General features: G+C 37.9%; 1 protein-coding gene across 9 annotated transcripts in view; it reads left to right on the forward strand.

Annotated features, from left to right (window-relative positions):
- The window catches only part of LOC127441655 (5'-AMP-activated protein kinase subunit gamma-1-like), a 79,546-nt gene that overhangs the window by 22,162 nt on the left and 37,179 nt on the right, over positions 1-20,205 (forward strand). For 7 of the 9 annotated variants that reach the window (XR_007897346.1, XR_007897347.1, XM_051699286.1 and 4 more), the window contains one exon: positions 18,133-18,347. Coding sequence is in view for 7 of the 9 variants with exons in the window: in XM_051699286.1 (XP_051555246.1) it covers positions 18,133-18,347 (215 nt within the window). In the remaining 2 variants the exon portion in view is untranslated. Of the gene's footprint in view, positions 1-3,084; positions 3,495-3,660; positions 3,780-18,132; positions 18,348-20,205 lie in introns of those variants that run through there. The other 2 variants (XM_051699292.1, XM_051699290.1) reach the window with 2 other exon arrangements.

Genomic DNA, 20,205 nt, shown 5'->3' on the forward strand with positions numbered 1-20,205 from the left:
TTGTATATCTGTATTTTAAGCATTTTCCTGTCTTCATTTGCTAAATGAACTGGTTATATTTTTATTAAATCATAGAGCGATATATATTCGTGAGGTAAGGACTGATAAAGCTCCCTCCCCATTTCTGATGGTTTTAGTTTCAGAATCCTCCCACAGTATTAGTATATTAGTATATTTTGATATTGCTGATTACAGTGCTGAGAAGAGTTATGCAAAATGTTATTATGGTGTATGATTTTAAAGTTAAAATAATTCAGTACATCTATGTGATATTCTCATTATCAGGTTCATTATCACAACAGAACCTGCTGTCTAAAGTCTGATGGTATTGCATTGTTAGCTCAATAAGTCACAGAGAACTGTTGAGAATGTAAATGGCACAAGCTGCTAACAGCAGCTGAAAGCCAGAGACAGAAATTCCAGACATAGATCTTCATATTGCTTTGTGAGAGAAACCCTTTTTTGTCTTTGTTTCATCTTTGCCTTTGATTTCTTGTTGAAAGTGTTATGTACAACCATGAAAAGACAGAAAAGACATGATATTTTTAGATTTTCTTAAGAAATGTAGTGGTATGAGAGTCTATGCAGGGGAGAGTCAAGAGCAGTGAGTCATTTTGCCCTGACAGTATGAGGTTTGTTTAAAAATGTGATGTGAGGAATATTCCAGAATTGTAGCCAGTGATAGAGAGGGAGAATTGGGAAAACTGAGTGTCTGTTTATTTTCCACACCAAACCAAAATGACTAAAGACTCCTGGGCCCTGGCCATGTTTCCAGATTGTTCTTCATAAGAGAGCTCTTCCAAAGCCTGTTTCCATTGCCTCAGTTTTCCAAAAGTTGACAAGAAATAGCTGCTTCCACTGACAAAAAGCTTTAAGAGCCATTTTAAATGGCAAAGACCTGTTTTCAAATAGAGATGTGAGATTTGGAGGTTCAGTATACCACAGTTGATAAATCTAAAGCTTTTTATGTTGATAGCATGGAAATAACATATTATGGAGTATTTTTTGAGCAATACACAGCAACTCCTCAGTGTAGTTTCAAGTGAAACTTGTTTTTAATTAATTGAGTTAGTCATATACAAAAAAACAAACAAACAAAAAAAAAAACGCCTTTACACGCCTTCCACAAACCTGGTTCTGTTGCCTGAGTTTTCCAAAAGGTGACAGGAAGTGGCTGGCTGCCTCCACTGACAACAAGCTATTAGAGCAATTTTAAATACCAAAGTGCTGATTTGACTGAACTTTTTTATCAGTTCATGTTGATCAGTGTGACAGCATATTGATGCTTTATGAATAACTGTCTTTGTATACTTCTTTAAAAAAAAAATAAAAAAACCTGAACGGCTCAAAGGAACGACTACATACAGTGGCTATGTGCACCTATCTGCACCACTTCTTATTATCGAAATTATACATTCTATATTCAAGTTTATAAATGGATAGTTCTGGATCAAGTGGGATCAGGACTCAGGACCCAATGATCCAACAGCTCTTAAATGTCCCAAGGATGTGCACTGCCTACTGCTGTGATGTTTTACTGCTTTACTTCCCACTAGGAGGCACTCTATCTCAAACAATCACATAATATCCCAATTTAAAGGGTCATAAGATGATACATACTTCAGAGGAAGCAACTTTCTATAGCAGCGGCATAACCTTTGTTGTGCATCGCTCCTTGCTCATAAGACAGAGCTTTGGCAGGTTTGATGAACTGATGAATCATTCAGCCTGAAGGATATCTTAGTGAGACTCATTTTGATCTCATTTAATGATTTGGTCTGTTTTGTTTGTCGATTGAATCTTTCAATGATGCTTCATCATCCCGCTGTGTAGTTTTGAGCAAATCTGGCTTTATTTCCCATCCTTTGTACTGGATTGATGCACTCGATCAGGCAGGGTGTATACACCAGAAATCAGCTTTGATGAGATGCAGGTTCAAAGTGACTCAGCACTCTCAGCATCAGCACTTTTAAAGGTCAGAGCCACAGAGTTTCTATGTTATTGTCCGAGAAGGAAGAACTGAACCGTTAGGAAGAGATGGGATTTCCAACTGCAGAAGTGACACTACTGACTAACCAAAAGAGGGTAAAGTGTAACCGAGAGTTTCACTAGCTTTGTTTCCATCCACATATTTTTATGCACATTTTTGGATATTGCATAAAAACTGATTGATGGAAACACCAAGATGCAAATAAAATCTCCAAAGTGTTTAAACTCACTTGAGGTGAATAAATATTTTAGTCGATAAGGAGAAATGTGCATAAACTATGATGGAAACACATTTACCATATAAACTTATATTGAATTCATAAGGAGTACAAGATGTGGATTAAAAAAGTCATGTGACTGAATATTTCATTCATAACTGAACTAACCAGCAAACCAATCATCGCATCTGAAATGTTGCTCTGGTCATCCTGAAATAATGGTAATAATGGTGTCCTGAAAATCCAAAGCCTGAAAAGAGTTTGCAGAGCAAATAAGTAGAATAACTTGAGCTGTGCCTAAGAGAAGGTTTATTGACACTTTTGAAAAATATGTTATAGATCTGCACGGTAAAGACATAAGGACGGTGGAACACACAAACATAGTGCTCCCAGAACTGTGATGTGCTGTTGCTCCTAGACATTAGACAAAGTGTTTTGTCTGTGTGCTCTAAACCATGAGTACTTTATTAATAAAAGAGTCACAGTGGCAACAATTTATCTGGAAGTGACTATATTGTTCAATTTATCCGGAAGTGTCTACATTGTTTTTGCGATATTATGTTTTTTTTGGGGTTTTTTGTGCATAAATTAAATTTGCAACTTGGTTGGAAACATAGCTAATGAGACCAGAAAGAACAGAAGAAACATAGGGTGACAGAATGGCCAAATTGGTAAAACAAGAGTGAAAGAAAAGTGAAAGTTGGTTTCTGCATGCAAATTCTCTATCTGTGGCCAAACTAAAGGGCAGTGCCATGTGGAGGGCTGATCCAATAGTGTGCCTGGCTTGTGTTGCCTGGTCTCCTTTTACAGCTTCCTGCAATTTATGCTATTTTAAAGAGACACACAGCTGCACCTGACAATTTCCTGTAGAGAGGGCAGGGCTGGAGGCCGCACTCCAGTCTCAGCAAGCAGAGACAGAGAGAGAAAGGACAGATGAGTAAAGCGAGGCATCACTCATGAGAGAGACACTGCAGCACTGGGGGGCATAAGCTACTCTTCCTCTTCCATCTGCTCAACTTAGACAGTGTAAGCAATGCGCCTGACAATATAACAATATGTGTTCTCTGGAGACGGGAAATCAGAGGATCAATAACACTGGACTACAGCCAATGGCTGAATAATATTTCTACTCTGGGCACTGAGGGAATCCAAGTGGCCTGCTAGTACTTACTGCTTTGGACATCTGTGAAGATCAGACTGAAAACACAGAAGAGATATATGACTGTGAATGAATACCCATTTAATAGGATTCAACCAGAGGAAAGAGAGCATCATAAACACCTACAGGTATAGGAGATATTTATCTTCAGCATCTTCTGGAGGTTCGACTCTCCTCAACCCAGCTTCATGTACATTTGCTTTGGCTTCACTGGCATTAAATTCTCCATTATCTCAAAAGCATTACAGTATTGTGCATCATTGTTTTACATGGGTGGGTATATTAATCTTCAAGCTGGACGTGAGGCCTGCTGTTCCCCATGAAGAGGTTTGGCAGTCTGCGACGGAGCAAGAGGCGCAAGGATGAGGATCTACTCACTGTGAGATGGCAGTCAGAGTCACCATGTCCGCCTGGTACAGTACTAATCATGACACGTCTCTGTATTGAGCCTTTAGCTAGACATAACAGTATTGATAAATCCGTCTGGTACTCAGTGGAAAGTTACAGTCTGTCTTGTTGAACTGTGATGAGGAAGTCATTGAATGTCTGTGTTGCTATTCGAATTTATCTATTGTATCAATTAAAATCAATATGTCCTATTTAGTCAGTTAGGTAGCTGATGCATCACATGAATATGAGATTGTTTTTTTAATCAACATCAAGACTGTAGGTTAAATTTTGTGTTGAATAAACAGTATGTATAAAGCAGTATGTATATTTCAGCTGTTGTGACTGGTCACCATTTCTTTTAAGTTTTTAGCCATTTTGAATCACCTTTTTACATTCACTGGTTTATTTTAAATGGTGCTGCGTGTGACAAATTAATAATAATAAAAAAAAAAATACAGATATTTAACGTAGTCTCTCATTTAATATAAGATCACAAATCTGCATGCATAGTAATGATAAAATAATTTGCGAAATGCTGTTTAAAGTAATTTTCCAAAAGTATTTCATGTCAACTCCCAAAATATGTTTGGTAGTTAAAGTTTTCGGAGCATACAATACTTAATAGGGGATTTTTGACCGCTGCTTACATATAGTGCCATGACACATATTGTTGTTAGAACTGGACTCATTCATTGTCTGCTGACTTGGCCACTATTTTTGTGTCAAGATCATTGAAATAGATGGCCTAGACATTCCAATGTAGAGGTAAAGGCAGTTACAGTATGTCGGCATGGACTGCACTGAGCCTGTGTATTATGTAAGTCTTTGTATTAACCACTTGGCAGGGAAACTCATTTCAGACCTAATTTGGCCCGGGCCGACCCTGAAGTCGTCAGCTGATGCAAGCAGTTCCCTTGTCACAGTAACGCAAACAAAATGTGACAATAGGTTCCATTAGTACAGTACAAGTAATGTATGAAAGGGACACTACAGCCAGTTGACACATCTCTCCTCTTGACAGCAGTCTGATTGAGATTTGCAAATCTTACGTTGTTGAATTGATTACTCAAACTCAAATCTGTAGAAGCACGAACAGGAAATTAAAACTATATTTGCTTGGCTGTTGTTACTGTTTCAAAATGCATGTTTAGAGCATGTTAAGTATTTAACGCAAGCATCCTGAGTACTGCATTCGTGCGACATAAAGGAGTAAGACAGAATATTCAATAGAGAGCAGGACTTGACTTTATCCTTCAGGAACTGGTGATGTTAGCCGAACAAAACGGAAACGGAGAGGCTGAGCAAGTTTGACATTTTAATGAAAGATTACAAATCCAAACATTTACAAAAATAATATATATATATATTATTTTCTATTTTATTTTTTATAATGTGCACCAATGAACCATTCACAATAAGATCAGGCACATGTATTAAAAAAGGTAAATAAGTTCTATTTTGATTTCATGCAGACTGGAGCAAGCACATGTGGACTTGTAGTGGTTCAAGTGTACTACTGTCAGTTTGCATGGATCTACTGCACGTCCAGTATGTTTAGTGCAATATGTGCCCCTCTTTGTGTTTGACAGTCTGATAAGATAAACAGCTTCAATAAGGTTAAAGTTAGGTCTTCATCTGCCTGTCAGGCACAAAGTGGGGCACCTTCCACCAATGAGCATCTGTTTGAATACACACACATGCACATGAGTGAGAGAGACTCATATGATTGGTCACATTATATCAGCTGACTGGAGTGTTGTATTGGAACTTCAGTGGTGTCCCTCAGGGGCTTCAGTGTGTCACATGAAACGGTGATCCTGACGCAAATCAAACAGGCTCAGGTTGCCTCACCACACTGTCAGTAGAATCTTAAGTTTGACTCAGGTTTATGTTCAGATTTAGGTAAAAGTTTAGGTTTAGTTTTAAGACATGTACCTCTTCCAGAATGAGCATGTTTCCAGACTGGCTCTGACACTGATCACTTGCTAAATAAGATGGAACAAGTGTTGGAAAGTGTTATCCTCTGTTTCTCAAGTGCTAGCCGAATAAAGCATTTAAGCTGTTACTCAATAGTCTTCTTGCTCAATCTGCTTTTGCTGTGAAGTTATTATAAAGTGCTGTTTGAAATATCACACAAGAACCCTGTGTTGATATGAACGATCTCATTTGTATCACGACAGTTACTCAAATAACTGACAAGGATAAAAATATCAAGTAAACTGGCATGTACAGTACACAATTAGATTACATTCATATCTTCAAATGGGTCGACATCTTTGAAGAGATCTTGCAAAGTATATCATCACAAGGGATGTCACAGTGTTTTTTACGATTAGGTTACCATCTGAGAAAGAAACTGTGGTTAACCGGTTTTACAATTATTTGCAAATTTTTATTATGCACTGAGGCAAAAAAAGTCATCACAATTGAACGTGTTAGTGGACGTATTTCTTATTGATATTTGGACTCTAAGCACAGCCTTACAATCGGAAAACTGATAAATGCACTACAAATAAATAGGAGGTATATAATAAGAGACGCTCCAATATAGGGCATAACACCGCTTCCCGAGCTCATTGATGTGCTTCAATGTAACTGGAGGTCTTGGAGTGTCTTCAAAAGTGCGTAACTGTAAAATGATTGTGGGTGCGCAACATGTTGTTCATGGCATTCAAACGTTTTCTTCTGCAACAGTTTATTAAAGCAATCCGTTGTCTGTCAGACACCCCACTATAAAGAATCGGCAACAGACTCCATAAAAAAAACGCTCCATGACACCTCACAAATAAACCTGTGGACTATGCATAATAACGGGAACATTGTTTTCAGCAGGTGATTTAAAGTCTTATCAGTGGCATAGCCACGGGTGTGCTAGGGTATGCAGCTGCCACCCAAAATGTAAGCTTGCACACCTAAATGAAATGGCAGTTTTTTTGGACGCTTTACTGTTTGCATCATGTCAGATATGGTATTATCCTTTATATATATAGGCTTAATAATTAACATAACAGTATTATTTTTATTTTTTTATTATGAACCAAACCTCCCTGTTCTCCATAAATACAAAGAATGTTCAAAAAAGGTTTTGAATCGTCTTACAGTTGTGCATTCTTCTGTTCAACACAATGCATTACTGATTTATTTTGTATCCACAATTACGTTTTTAAACCAATTAATGTAACTAAATTTATTTTATTTTTTTATCAATTTTTTCTGTATTGTGCAAATTGTATCATCATTTATATTTGTGTCTTTAGCATATTTTGGAAAATAATGATGAAACATTCCAGATTTTTTTAAATTTAAAAACATTTATTTTTATTATTAAGCCTCATATTTGTATATATTAACAGGACTACTTACTCCATTGATTTTTTTTTTTTTTTTTTTTTTTTTGCCTCAGTCATTTAAACTACACAGAGCTTAAAAAATTATAACCAAAAAGAAATTGATGCAATGATTGTTAATGGTCAGTTTATTGTATTTCACTTAATTGTGCCTTAGTTCTTGCACACCCAGTTTTCTCTTGGCACACCCAAAGTCTTGTTTCTTGCTATGCCACTGTGTCTTATTATAACTGAAACTAAAATGTATTGTTGAATGCGGTGAATTTGTACACAACCACTGCTTTAAGTAATGATGATTTAAGACGCAACTTCTCAAAGTTTACCATGCTGATAGTAACCATACACAAATGCACCGTGTGCTGCCAGCACACTTAACATTACAAAAAGTTGCATCTCTCAATTCATCCCTTTAAAAGCAACACAGCTTAAAACATTAAACTTACTAGTTTGTTGTTGGACGATTAGTGGAACATCCTGTCCCATTTGTAGGATGTGTACCTTTATATGACTTCTGCCTAAATGTTTTACATCCGTTGTCTTCAGTTACTCTCAGTCATTCAAATGCTTCCAAACAGCCGATTTCTTTGTTTTGGTGGATATGAGTCTGGTAGATCGAATTCCCCTGTTATATTCTGGAGTTTGTGTGTAGCCCCAGTTTCACATGAGTTGAAAGTATATGTTCAGTCTGCGACACCTGGCCAAGCACCACGCTGACACCGTCCATAACCATAACAGCTCCGACTACCCACCCAGGCACAAGAGTTTTTCTCATTTAGCCTTACAAAATATTACCAAAAACTCTTTTATATTATATATGTATAAATAAATATATATATATATATATATATATATATATATATATATATATATATATATATATATATATATATATATATATATAAAATTCATGGTTTTTAACCGTAGATTCTAAATTCTTACAGTTAAATTAACCATGACATTTTAACTGCAGTTAATAGTAAAACTGTATAATCGCAGCATCCCTAATCATTCCACAGATATAATTTAATAAAAGCATGCAATGACCTTTTGGGTTAGCCGTAAATGGTGCCACCAAAACCAGAATCCCTTACTAAAATCCATTCATTAACAGTAACAAGGAAATGTGTCAATCTTGTCTGAGATCAGAAGGACTCAGCATATATTTACATGCTGAAGGCCTGACCCTGTGCTGTGAGTGAGTGTTATCTGCCCTTGTGGAATGTGTAGCAGTGGCAAGGCTAAAATAAGAAGCTAACGCAGCAATGCACCAAACAGGTCTAAGCCAGCTGGCAGAATGTGGCTAAATGTCAGGAGATAGTTTGGATCCTAAACTCACCAACTTGTGAAGACATACTGGCCTTCAATGTTTACTGCCTCCAAATATTTTATAAGAGAAGTTTAGTTTGGATCCACGCCATAGGCATTGCTAGATACTAGGAGGGCTTCAGCCCCCCTAAAATCTGTGACTCTGCAATCAGCACGCAAATCGGCACTGCGCTAGTTTGAAGCGTAGATGGCTTTTCCCACATGTAAAGACTGATTATAGCGCGAGCCATTAGTATTGAAGTGCGGGCTGTGAAGGAGCATATTTTTGAATAAGTCCCGTTTCCCCATTCAGTTCGTGAATGAGCAACGATGAGCGGCTGTTGACTGACTGACAAGGAGAAAAAGAGGCTGGATAAAAGTGACTAATGTCATCAGGATGTAAATAAAACTTGTAATTATTTTTTGGCTAATATTGTTGTCTTTTTTTGTATAGCTTGATAGTCAGGCACAGTAGTTCACAAAATTAAAGTTAAGCTTTGTTGTAGGGCTGCCCCCTAATAGTCGACCAAACGTTAGTCGATGAGAAGAGTCTTGGTCGACCAAGTTTTGATTGGTCGGTTGGTCGCAGAAAAAAAAACTCCACAGGAAACCGACTAACACTGGTATTACCACTGGTTGGACGCTAGGTGGTACTATGGGGTAATTTCATTAAGCAGGGATAGGGTTAAGCCTACACAATAAAGCAAGACACCTTGATTTCAAACTTTGAACTTTATTTTTTATTTATTTTAACTAAAAATTCAAATGAAACTGGAAAAAAGTTAAGTGCAATTAAAATGTATGTTGTTCAACATTTTGAAATATGGCTTTACAATAGTTGTGAAGGGCAACATTTCTCTGGCAAAGAACTTCATCCGTGCATTCTCTACAGGTCAGGTATTTCGTTGTCTGGGAAAATATATCGTGTGTGAATCATTTCGTTTTGTTCCCTCCTTCACAATATATATATATATATATATATATATATATATATATATATATATTTACCGTCAGACAAGTATCCGTCTAAACATGCAGGTGGAAAATTACTTACACAAATGAAAACATAAAAACAATCATAAATGTAAAAATAATAATTATAATGAATATAATAATCACTGAAATATAAATCATGGTACGAGGTGAACGTGTTTTTGTATTATTTTATGTTTTAATCACAGATGTATAGGCTGCAGAGCTGTGTTCACTCTGTGGAAATAAAGCAAACTGAACTCAAAGCATTTACAGCATGCATAGACGATACTGTTCTTGCAACAAAAAACAAAAATCAGAAGATAGAAACAAAGAAAGAGTGAGAACCTTTTACATGCGTGTTCCACGAGACTGCACGCCTCCGTACAAACAGCGTGTGATACATGCACATAGATGGCTTTTCTGTCATCTGTTCTTAATAATATAATAAAGTGTGTTTCTTCAAGTGCGTGTCTGTGTGTCTACAGGCAAATTATTTGTAATATTAATTTGATAATAATAATATCCTAATAATAATAATAATTTAATACATTAATGGGAAAACAAGCCAAATAATGTCTTGACATCATCAAAGGCATCAGCTATTGGTGATCACTTTGAGCATCGTTGATTCCCGAGATCATCATCTGTCAGCACAACCCTAATGTGCATTTCTCTATATAAATTAACAAAATGTTCAGACAGTCTCCTTGCTGGTTTTTCCAACACATTCAAAATCATTACTACTTTTGCCGGTGTTGCTGCGGCTCACTTCGAGCGTGCGCACACTTGTAAAATGTATATTTTAAAGGCTCATTATTATGGTTTAAATGGTAAATGGCCTGCACTTATATAACACTTTTTTAACCTTAGCAGTTTCAAAGCACTTTACACCGTGACTTATTCACACATTCACTCACACACCAATGACAGCAGAGTTACCATGCAAGTCACTAGCCTGCCACTGGGAGCAACTTGGGGTTCTGTGTCTTGCCCAAGGACACTTTGGCATGTGGAGTCATGTGGGCCAGGAATCAAACCACCAACCCTGTGATTGGGGGCCAACCTGCTCTACCACCTGAGCCACAGCTGCCCTGGTTTAGTATTTCTCTGTAATGTAGAACAGTGTTAGCAATGTTACTTATAACATTCTTTCTCAGCCCTGGAACTCAAACCATTTTCTGATGCCCCCCAAAATATATATATTTAAGTAATTAAGATAATATCAGAAACGTGCATCAACTTGTCGACTAATGGTTTAAACTAACTCTACTTGTCGAATAGGAAAATCTTTGATCAGGGGCAGCCCTACTTTGTTGTCACTTGCGGGGAATTGCTTATGATGCTTTAACACTCTGCTGAAGTCTCTTAGAAGACATACAGATTTTAAGAAAGCAATATCTCAGAGTCGTGTGGCACCATGCGAGGTTCGGACGTGTGAATGGCGAGCTCTGCGCACTTTGCTAGTTTTAATACTTTTTGTGTCATAAATCTGTGAGATTTGATACACCCTGATTCTTAACTATTCTAGGAAGACAATATGTCAAAGAATTCAAAATCCTCGGGCTCTGGAGTTATTAAAAGACACTTACGTGCTCAAGCTGAAGCCCCTGAGCAGCAGGCCACAAGCCCGGGAGTCAATTTGGATGGTGAAGTGCAGGAAATTCAGCGTCAGTTGATGAACGTGTCGGCAATGCTGACGAAGGTCATTGCTGACTTGGAGGATCTTGCTGTAATACGTCGATCAATCACTGCCATGGAGACTAAATTCACTGAGATGGTTAGAAGAATGGTGGATGTTGAGAAATGGATTGATTATCTGGAGTCATTGGAGAGGGAATTAGCTGCTAACCTGTTAGCCACCAAGGCAGACATGGAACACATTTGGGAAAAGTTGGAAGATATGGAGAATCTTGATCGGCAAAACAACGTCCGAATTGTTGAAATTCCTGAGGACGAAGAAGGCCGAGATATGGTGAAATTCCTAGACAGGCTCTTCCCGAATCTGCTCGACATAACAGGCCATAAGCTGGAAATCAAGCGAGCTCACAGAGTTACGGCTCGGAGATTCGCGGAGGGAGACAGGCCCCGATCAATTCTGGCCAAATTTCTGAGATCATCCGATAAAGATCTTGTCTTACGCGAGGCGAGGAGTAAAGGAAGGCTTTCTTGGAAGAACCACAGCATTTTCTTGTTCCCAGGCTTTGCGAATTCGACAAGAGAGAAACGTGATAGATTCAAGGAATGCAAGAAACTCTTACATCAACGGAAGATCGCTTTTGCACTGATGTGCCCGGCCAAATTGAGAATAGATTCTAAGGATGGCCGCAAAATATTTACCTGCCCACTGCAAGCAATGTCTTTCATAAAGTCAATGACTGAGTAAGTTATTTGTGGTTCTCATGTTGCAGCTGAGTGGGCCTGACACACTTTGTGCTTATGTCTCCTATTGGCTGGAGTTTGTTTTGTATAATATTTCTTGCAGGACATTGGAGTGATTAGGTCAGTTGTTGCACTCATGTAACAGCCAAGAGGGCCTGACTCACTGAACATTCACTTGACTGTCCGAGGAAGCTGAGCACCTTTTTTTGTTTCTTTTTGTGCTGGTTCCGCCTAGCGGCTGGAGTTTGTTTTGTGGAATAACACACCTCCGGGACAGTTATGTGGATGAATCTACACGCTCTTTGTGCTTATGCCTCCTATTGGCTGGAGTTTGTTTTATAGATTATTTTCTGTTGTGTAATTCTGTCTCACAAAATTTGTATAGAAGCACCAGACTTGAGCAATCTGACAGCAAAGTTGTCATGGAGGTTCTCGTAGGCGTACATGGACTGTTTGGTATAGAGGGATGGGCACCGGTTGGTGCTGTCGTGCGTGGGGTTAATGCACATGTTTTTCTTTTTTCTGTTTTTTTTGTTCTGGGGGAAGTTCGGGTTTTGATTGTTGCACTAATGTTGGAATATGGTCTTTATAATTTTATTTTTGACATACAATCTATTTTTTCTAATATGTCAAAATGTCAAATGTTAATATGAGCAGATTGTTTCTCTCCACGTGGAATGTGAATGGGTTGGGGCACCCCATAAAAAGAAGGAATGTTTTTTCTCTTCTTAAGCATAAGAAATATGATATAGTGTTTCTTCAAGAAACACATCTTTCCCCGCAGGTAGCTGAAAAATTTGGGAAGATATGGGGTGGACATGTTTTCTTTAGTGCTGGCTCAATTAAGAGCAGAGGAGTCATTACATTGATAAGTAAACATCTACAATTCAAATGTCTCAAAAAGATTAAAGATAAATTAGGAAGAATCATTATTGTTTTAGCAGAAATTCAGGGGCAAAGGTTGATTTTGGCTAATATTTACACACCTAACATTGATGATCAGGGCTTTTTTATAGATCTTGAAGGGATGTTGCAGGCCGCTGACACCCCTCATGATATAATATTGGGAGGAGACTTTAATCTTTTGATGGATTCAGTCCTTGATCACAGTGAAGCAAAAGTGTGTAAGCCCCCTAGAGCAACATTGACGCTTCACAGGATGTGTAAAAATCTTGGTCTTACAGATATTTGGAGACTTTTGAACCCATCTGGAAGGGACTATACATTTTTTTCATCAGTCCATAAGATTTATTCTAGAATAGATTATATATATATTTATATATATTTATATATATATATATATATATATATACTGTATATATATATATATATATATATATATATATATATATATATATATATATATATCCAAGTCCCTCATTTCATCTGTTGTTGATTGTTCAATTGGAAACATTTTAGACTCAGATCACACCCTGGTGAGTTTAGAGGTATTGTCACAAATGGAGAAAAAGAAATCATATAGTTGCTGCTTTAATGTATACCTTTTGCAAAATCCTGAATTCCAACAAATGCTAAAGGCTGAAATCAATGTTTATATGGAGACCAACTGGTCCTCAGTTTCCTCTGTGGGAGTGGCTTGGGAGTCACTTAAGGTGATTCTTAGGGGTCGGATCATACAGTATGCCTCATTCATCAAAAAATCTCACTTGAGGCCGAAAAGGCGTTTGATATGGTAGAATGGGATTATCTTTTTAAGATTTTGGAAATATACAGGTTCGGGAATACTTTTATTGGATGGATTAAGTTACTTTATAGACACCTGGTAGCGGCGGTACAAACAAATGGATTAATTTAAGATTATTTTACTCTGGACAGGGGCACCCGGCAGGGTTGCCCTCTTTCCCCATTATTGTTCTGTCTTGGCCTGAACCATTAGCATCCGTGATAAGAAGGGAAGATGATTTTCCAGGGGTGGTGGCGGGACGTGTGGTACTTTTGCTTTACGCAGATTATATTTTATTATTCATCTCCGACCCAATTAGATCTATGCCTTGCCTCCATAGAATTATTAATTCCTTTTCTAAATTCTCAGGATACAGAGTCAATTGGTCTAAATCCAAAGCTTTGTCTCTGACAGCGTACAGCCCAGTAACGGCTTTCCAGCTGGGCGCCTTCCAGTGGCCCAAACAGGGCATTAAGTATTTGGGCATTTTATTCCCAGCAAATTTGTCTGATTTAGTTAGAGTTAATTTTGACTCCTTAATAAAAAGGTTTTCGAGCGATGTGGGCAGGTGGGCTTCATTACATTTATCTATGATTGGGAAGGTTAATGTTATTAAAATGAATTGTATTCCAAAATGTAACTACCTGTTACAATCTCTCCCTATAGATATCCCCCCTCTCTTATTTCAAGCAATTTGATAGCATAGCGAAGTCCTTCATTTGGAATGGTAAGCGTCCTAGATTACATTTTAATAAGTTACATAGGCTGATTGACAAAGGTGGGCTAGGCCTACCCAAGATTTTGTTTTATTATTATGCATTCGGTCTCAGACATTTGGCTCATTGGTTCCATGGTTTTGTATAGAATAGGAAGTTCTTGTCCCTATTTTGCCATTGCAAAGCCTTTCTATCAAACTAATCGGAGAAGTTAAGTTACACCCCGTTATCTTGCATTTGCACTCGGTATGGACAAAAGTGTCCAGAGTGTTTAATTCGGATATTTATTTAAATGTTGCCTCAAGCATATGGCTAAACCCTAAGTTATGTATAAATAAGTTATTTTTCTGCTGGTCAGAGTGGATTGTGAGGGGGGTACACTCAGTGACCTATATGAGAGTGGAGTGTTGAGATCCTTTTATATCTATAAAACTACGCCACCTGCTCTGTATTGTTTTTGGGAGTATCACACACCCCCCTAAAACAGCAGTTACTCTGGGAGAGGTGATTACTGCTTTTGGAAAAGGTCATGAGGCATCAGTGTATTACTCCCTGATAATTCAGAGTCTGCGGGTCGGAGCTTTAACTTCTATCAAGAGATTATGGGAGAAAGATTTAAACTTGGTATTGGAGGAGGGAGTGTGGGCTAGTATTCCAAAAAACGTCAAGTCTGCATCTAGAGATGCAAGGGTGCGCCTTATGCAATTCAAGATTTTACATAGATTCTATTGGACACCCTCTAGATTGTACAGGCTTGGTCTTAAAGACACACCCACCTGCTGGCGATGCCAATCAGAAGATGGAGACACAACCCATATTTTTTGGGGGTGTGTTAAGATCCAAGAATTTTGGTTGAAGGTTCAGAGATTTGTGTGTGAAGTTTTGGGCACTTAAATAATAGTGGGGGTTAAATGTTAAATGTGATCCAATGTATATATATTGTGTTTTTTTCTTTGTGATATGTCTATGAATCAATAAAAAATTTTAATTGAAAAAGAAAAAAAAGAAATGAAAGTTGATGAAGTTCAGGATAGCCTCTCAGCCACCAAGAAACAGTGGTAGGCCATGAATGTTGCTGCCATCTCCTAAAAAATTGCCCAAAGAAGTTGAACTAAGCCAAGCTACTCTGTTGTCATGACAAGGGAAGTGGTGGCAGAGAAAACCTGTAGCGCATTTGTCATACCAACCAGCCAATATGCTCCAAATGTGAATTCTAGTGGGAGAGATCAACCAACCTTATTACAGCAAAGGAGACTTCCCTGAATCCCAACCCAAAAAGGCATTAGAAACTGAAGTGATGCGTCTGGTGCAATACTTGTGTGGGAATACTGTATGACAAAGGAGCCACCATTCTCCCCAGTATCAATACCTCCATCTTTCTATTGTTTAATCCACGTCCAAACTCACAAAACTGGTAGAACATGTCGCTAAAAACACCAAGGGGATGGGTTTGGTTTCCAGGGAACAAACAAACCTTACATCTTGAATAGCCTGTTAGTCGCTTTGGATAAAAACATCTGCCAAATGCAAAAATGTAAATTAAATTTTTTCATTTGGAATTAGTGTCCCCAGTGCATGCATGAAGTTCCTCTGGCCCTACCCTTATCAAAATGAACTGCAGTAAAATTGCTGTCTGATTGTAGAATTACTGCAATCTATGCAGTAAAAAGTGCAGTTTTGTATTTTACAATGATGCTGTACTGCACAATGACAAACTGTACTGCACGTACAGTGCCTTTTAACTGCAGTACTGATATAGTGCACTGTAGGGCTGGGCGATCTACAAGAAATATGTTCACGATATTTTTATAAAAAAAATATCGCAATATCTGATTACATCATAAACTCCCTTGTCCCCACTGCCGAGGGTGTATGTAATATTTTTACATTTCAAACTAAACAAAAAAGCAATTAAAATAATGAAGTGGTCAAAAAATTTGTATTTAACCAACTCTCATTTGCCGTCATCCCAGTATCCGTCTATAACAACAGGTGGAAAATTACTTATACAAATTAAGATCTAAAGAAAATTATAAATGTACACATAATAATAATGATAATTGAAATATAAATACATTTTAGGTGCAAGGTGTTTTAATATTATTTTATGATTTGTGAACCTGCAGATTAGGGTTTACAATGCACATTAAGCTTGAACTGCTCCCTGGAAATAAACTTAACTACGAGCACATCCTGAGAATGTCTTAGGTCATTTGCAGCATTATCATAGACTACACCATTCTTGCAAACAGTATCAGGCGACTGAAATAGAGAAGAAAGAGTAAGAACTCTTTACATGCGCGTGTTCCATGAGACTGAATAAACAACGAATCAGACATGTGCATCGATGGCTTTTCTGTTGTCTGTTGTTAAAAATATGAGAAAGGCTGTTTCTTCTAGCACATGCCTTTCTGTCTAACAGCATATTTTGTCATGTGTCACTCTGAAACGTCTTGCTGGTTACTCACCACTGTGGTGGAGAGATGAGCAAAATTACCCTCTACTGCACATGAAATAGACAACCCGCATTTGGCAGGTTGTGTCTCCCAGCAGGTAATAATTTTAAACCCTGAGCTACTATTCAGTATTTTTGCCGACTTCCCAGCTCCATGGTTTTGTCATTTCCCGTTATTGCCGGACATCATCTGTCAATGAGCGTCCATATCGGCATCGGGATATTTGTCAGATATCGTCAATATCTGATTACATTGTCCTGTCGCAGAGCCTTAGTGCACTGCTGTACAATTGCAGGTCAGTGTAGTACTTCTACAGTTCGGTTATGTATATTTGCATTAAACACTAGTATAACTGCAGTGAATTACAAAATAATAGCAGTTCAGTTTAGTACAATTAATTTTAGTCAAATCATTTGAGAGCTGTAGTTTGTGTAGTTTACTTGCAGCTAAGTGCTCCCTCATTCCAATATAACAAGGGGGCTTGTCACGGCTAATTCCACTGTCAAGAGAACACAGATAAATTACAGTGACATATTTTATGAATTAAATAACATGTCATCTCATATCCAAATGATGAATACACATCTTCTGAATAATTTTACAATTTTGCCTACACAGCCCAAACTCTGCCATACACATTTGCCAACCTAAAACTCATCATTCAGTTGGGAACCCCATTAGATGAAGATGATTTTTATTTGTAGCCAAATGCCTCAATAGCAGAGACGTTTGAACATACAGTGTTCAGTCATCATTTAACACTTGAATGAAATTAAAGGAATGTACTGATTCATGCTGTGGCTCTGAAGCTTCCTCAGAGATCAAATAACATGTTAATTTGTAAAAAATATTCAATATATCAGTGCATGTGTCATATGAGACACATGTTTGCAGTTGGTATCTCTGGTCAATAAGCAGGAATAACTAACCTCTATAACTAACACTACTTCTGTCCAGTTCATTGGAATGTGTATCTAGTTGTAGTTAAGGTTTTGATCATTTCTTTTAGTTTTGGTTAATTAGTCTTTAAGGGTGAAGATGTACTCTGACTCAGATACAGTTTGTTTCTGTGGCAATGTTTATAGCACCAAAATGGATCACCAAATAAAATTACATGAAACAGTAATATGTGAAGTTCCCTGGCTATTTGTAACTGTTGAAGATGCTGCCATTTTGGTTGTTTTATATGACGACACAACATTCAATTGGGAGAAGTTGGAGCTTTAGCAAAATTTCAAATTTCTAACTTGTAATTCAAGTTCGACAAAGACGTGAAAGGTTTTTACAACTCAGAAACTAGTAATTATGGTAATTCCGACATGATGTGCACACATCTTGTACATATCAGCTCTACTCTGGCAGTTTTTTTCTGCATTTCTTTCCTATGATGCCACTAAGTTACATTTGCACAAAATGTGCTACTCCCCTAATTTAACATAAAATTAATGATACTGAACTAAATCCACTCTGCAAATTCAGTACTTCATTGTCTTCTGTACTGATGTGCCTCACAGGTTCTGGACTTTCCACTACCCCAACCACCCCGACGCAGAGTCCAGTTCCACCAGTCTTCCCTTTGGAGACTCCCGATCCACCGGAAAGTGTGGAGGAACGGCGCACCCGCTCTTTCTCATCTCCCCCTGATACAGGTCAGCGCTTCAGCCTGACCCCCTCCTCCTCCTCCAAACCCCCTATCGCCTCGTACACCTTTAACTCTACCTCACACCAGGTGAGTGAACAACTTCACATTGTGTTTTCTTGGCTTTACAATATTTGAAAAACCAAAAGTAAAGTGTGTAAATTCTGCACCACATGCGCCAAGTAAAATTGCAGTCTGTTTGTTTGAGTGGCCCAAATGAGCCAGCCATAACAACACTGTCTCACTGAACCCATGACGTGAGTTTGGGCCAAGACTACCTGTTACTCCAACCAATGATAGACCGGAAAGTGAATAAAACTTGCACATATTCAAACTTGGCAGATCAGTACTGGTCATGAGTAGGGATGGGACGATATATCGAATTTCGATACATAATAACCCCCAAAAATTGTGAACCATATCGAGGCAAAATGTGATATTTCTAAATTTGCAACATTGTTTTCTGTCCATGTGATCATAAATTAAATGATTCGTCAAACATCATAATCCCTCTATCACTTGATTTTACTCTACTGCCCTTATTTTCTACTCTGTTTACAGAGTTTACACAAGGTCCTTGAAGTGCTTAAAGTGCTTGAATTTAGCTTTTAGAAATTTAAGAACTGGATACCTGGTAAATCGCCTTGTTTTGTTGAAAAGTGCTTGAAATTAAATCAGAACATTTCTTCCGTGTAATGTGTGTCCATCAAAGATGAGATCCCGCACTCCACTTTTATTGAATAATGTGTCTTTTAACATCCTATCTGTTCTTTACAGTCAGATAAAAAAGTAAAAAGAAATATATTTTTATTAGACATAGCACGGATGTGCTAAAAAAATTAGAATTCTCTCTTGTTTATAAATGAACCGCAACAGCTGTGCGAGTCTGTGACTCTTAAAGTGACAGTGCCATTGTAGCATTTGTTATGCAAATTAATGTAAACTAAATGTTATTACTTGTAAATTGTACACATTATTTCAAACATTGACAGCTCATATAATTATTATATATATCATTTTATGATACAATATTAATTGATAGAATGTAGACTTTTTATATTTTCAAAAAGTTAAATGTGATTATAATAATGATGACAAAAAAAAATATTTAAAAATAAAATATACACTTTCACATACTTTTTCAGGACAGGTTCTGTTCAGTTTTATTGCTTGTTCTGCACCTGACCAGCCTGAATGTAGCCCACTATTTCTGAAGACTCATTTGTTTGTGATCTTTTTTTTTCACCCCTTTTTCTCCCCAATTTGGCATGCCCAATTCCCAATGTGCACTATGTCCTCGTGGTGGTGTAGTGACTCACCTCAAACCGGGTGGTGGAGGATGAATTTCAGTTGCCTCCGTGTCTGAGACCGTCAGTCCGCGCATCGTCACGTGGCTTGTTGAGTGCGTTACCGCGGAGACCTAGCGCGTGTGGAGGCTTTACGCTATTCTCCGCAGCATCCATGCACAATGAGAGCGAGAACCACATCATGTCCACCACAAGGAGGTTAAATCAACCTGACTCTACCCACCCTAGCAACCAGGCCAATTGGTTGCTTAGGAAGCCTGACAGGAGTCACTCAGCATGCCCTGGATTCGAACTTGTGACTCCAGGTGTGGTAGTTAGCGTCTTTACTTGCTGAGCTAACCAGGCCCCCCCATGATCTTTTCTTATAGTGCAGCATTTCTTAAACTATGGGTCCAAATTAGGTTGCACAGTAATGTAATATTTGTGTAATTATTTCCTTAGTAAAAGTAACTTAAATTGCTCAGAGCAAATGCTCTCTGTTCAGTGCTCTCTTCCATGCTTTCATGCTGACCATGACTGTTTTTCAGCTGTTTTCCAAATTTCCACAATATAATTTGAATGACTCGCCCTCTCACCGCGATATCAAGCGAAGCGGAAGTGCGAAGGTGGTGCGGCCAACGGTTACCATGTACACTCGCCAA

This window comes from Myxocyprinus asiaticus, chromosome 5, assembly GCF_019703515.2.
Source record: "Myxocyprinus asiaticus isolate MX2 ecotype Aquarium Trade chromosome 5, UBuf_Myxa_2, whole genome shotgun sequence".
In the NCBI taxonomy this organism is placed as follows: Eukaryota; Metazoa; Chordata; class Actinopteri; order Cypriniformes; family Catostomidae; genus Myxocyprinus; species Myxocyprinus asiaticus.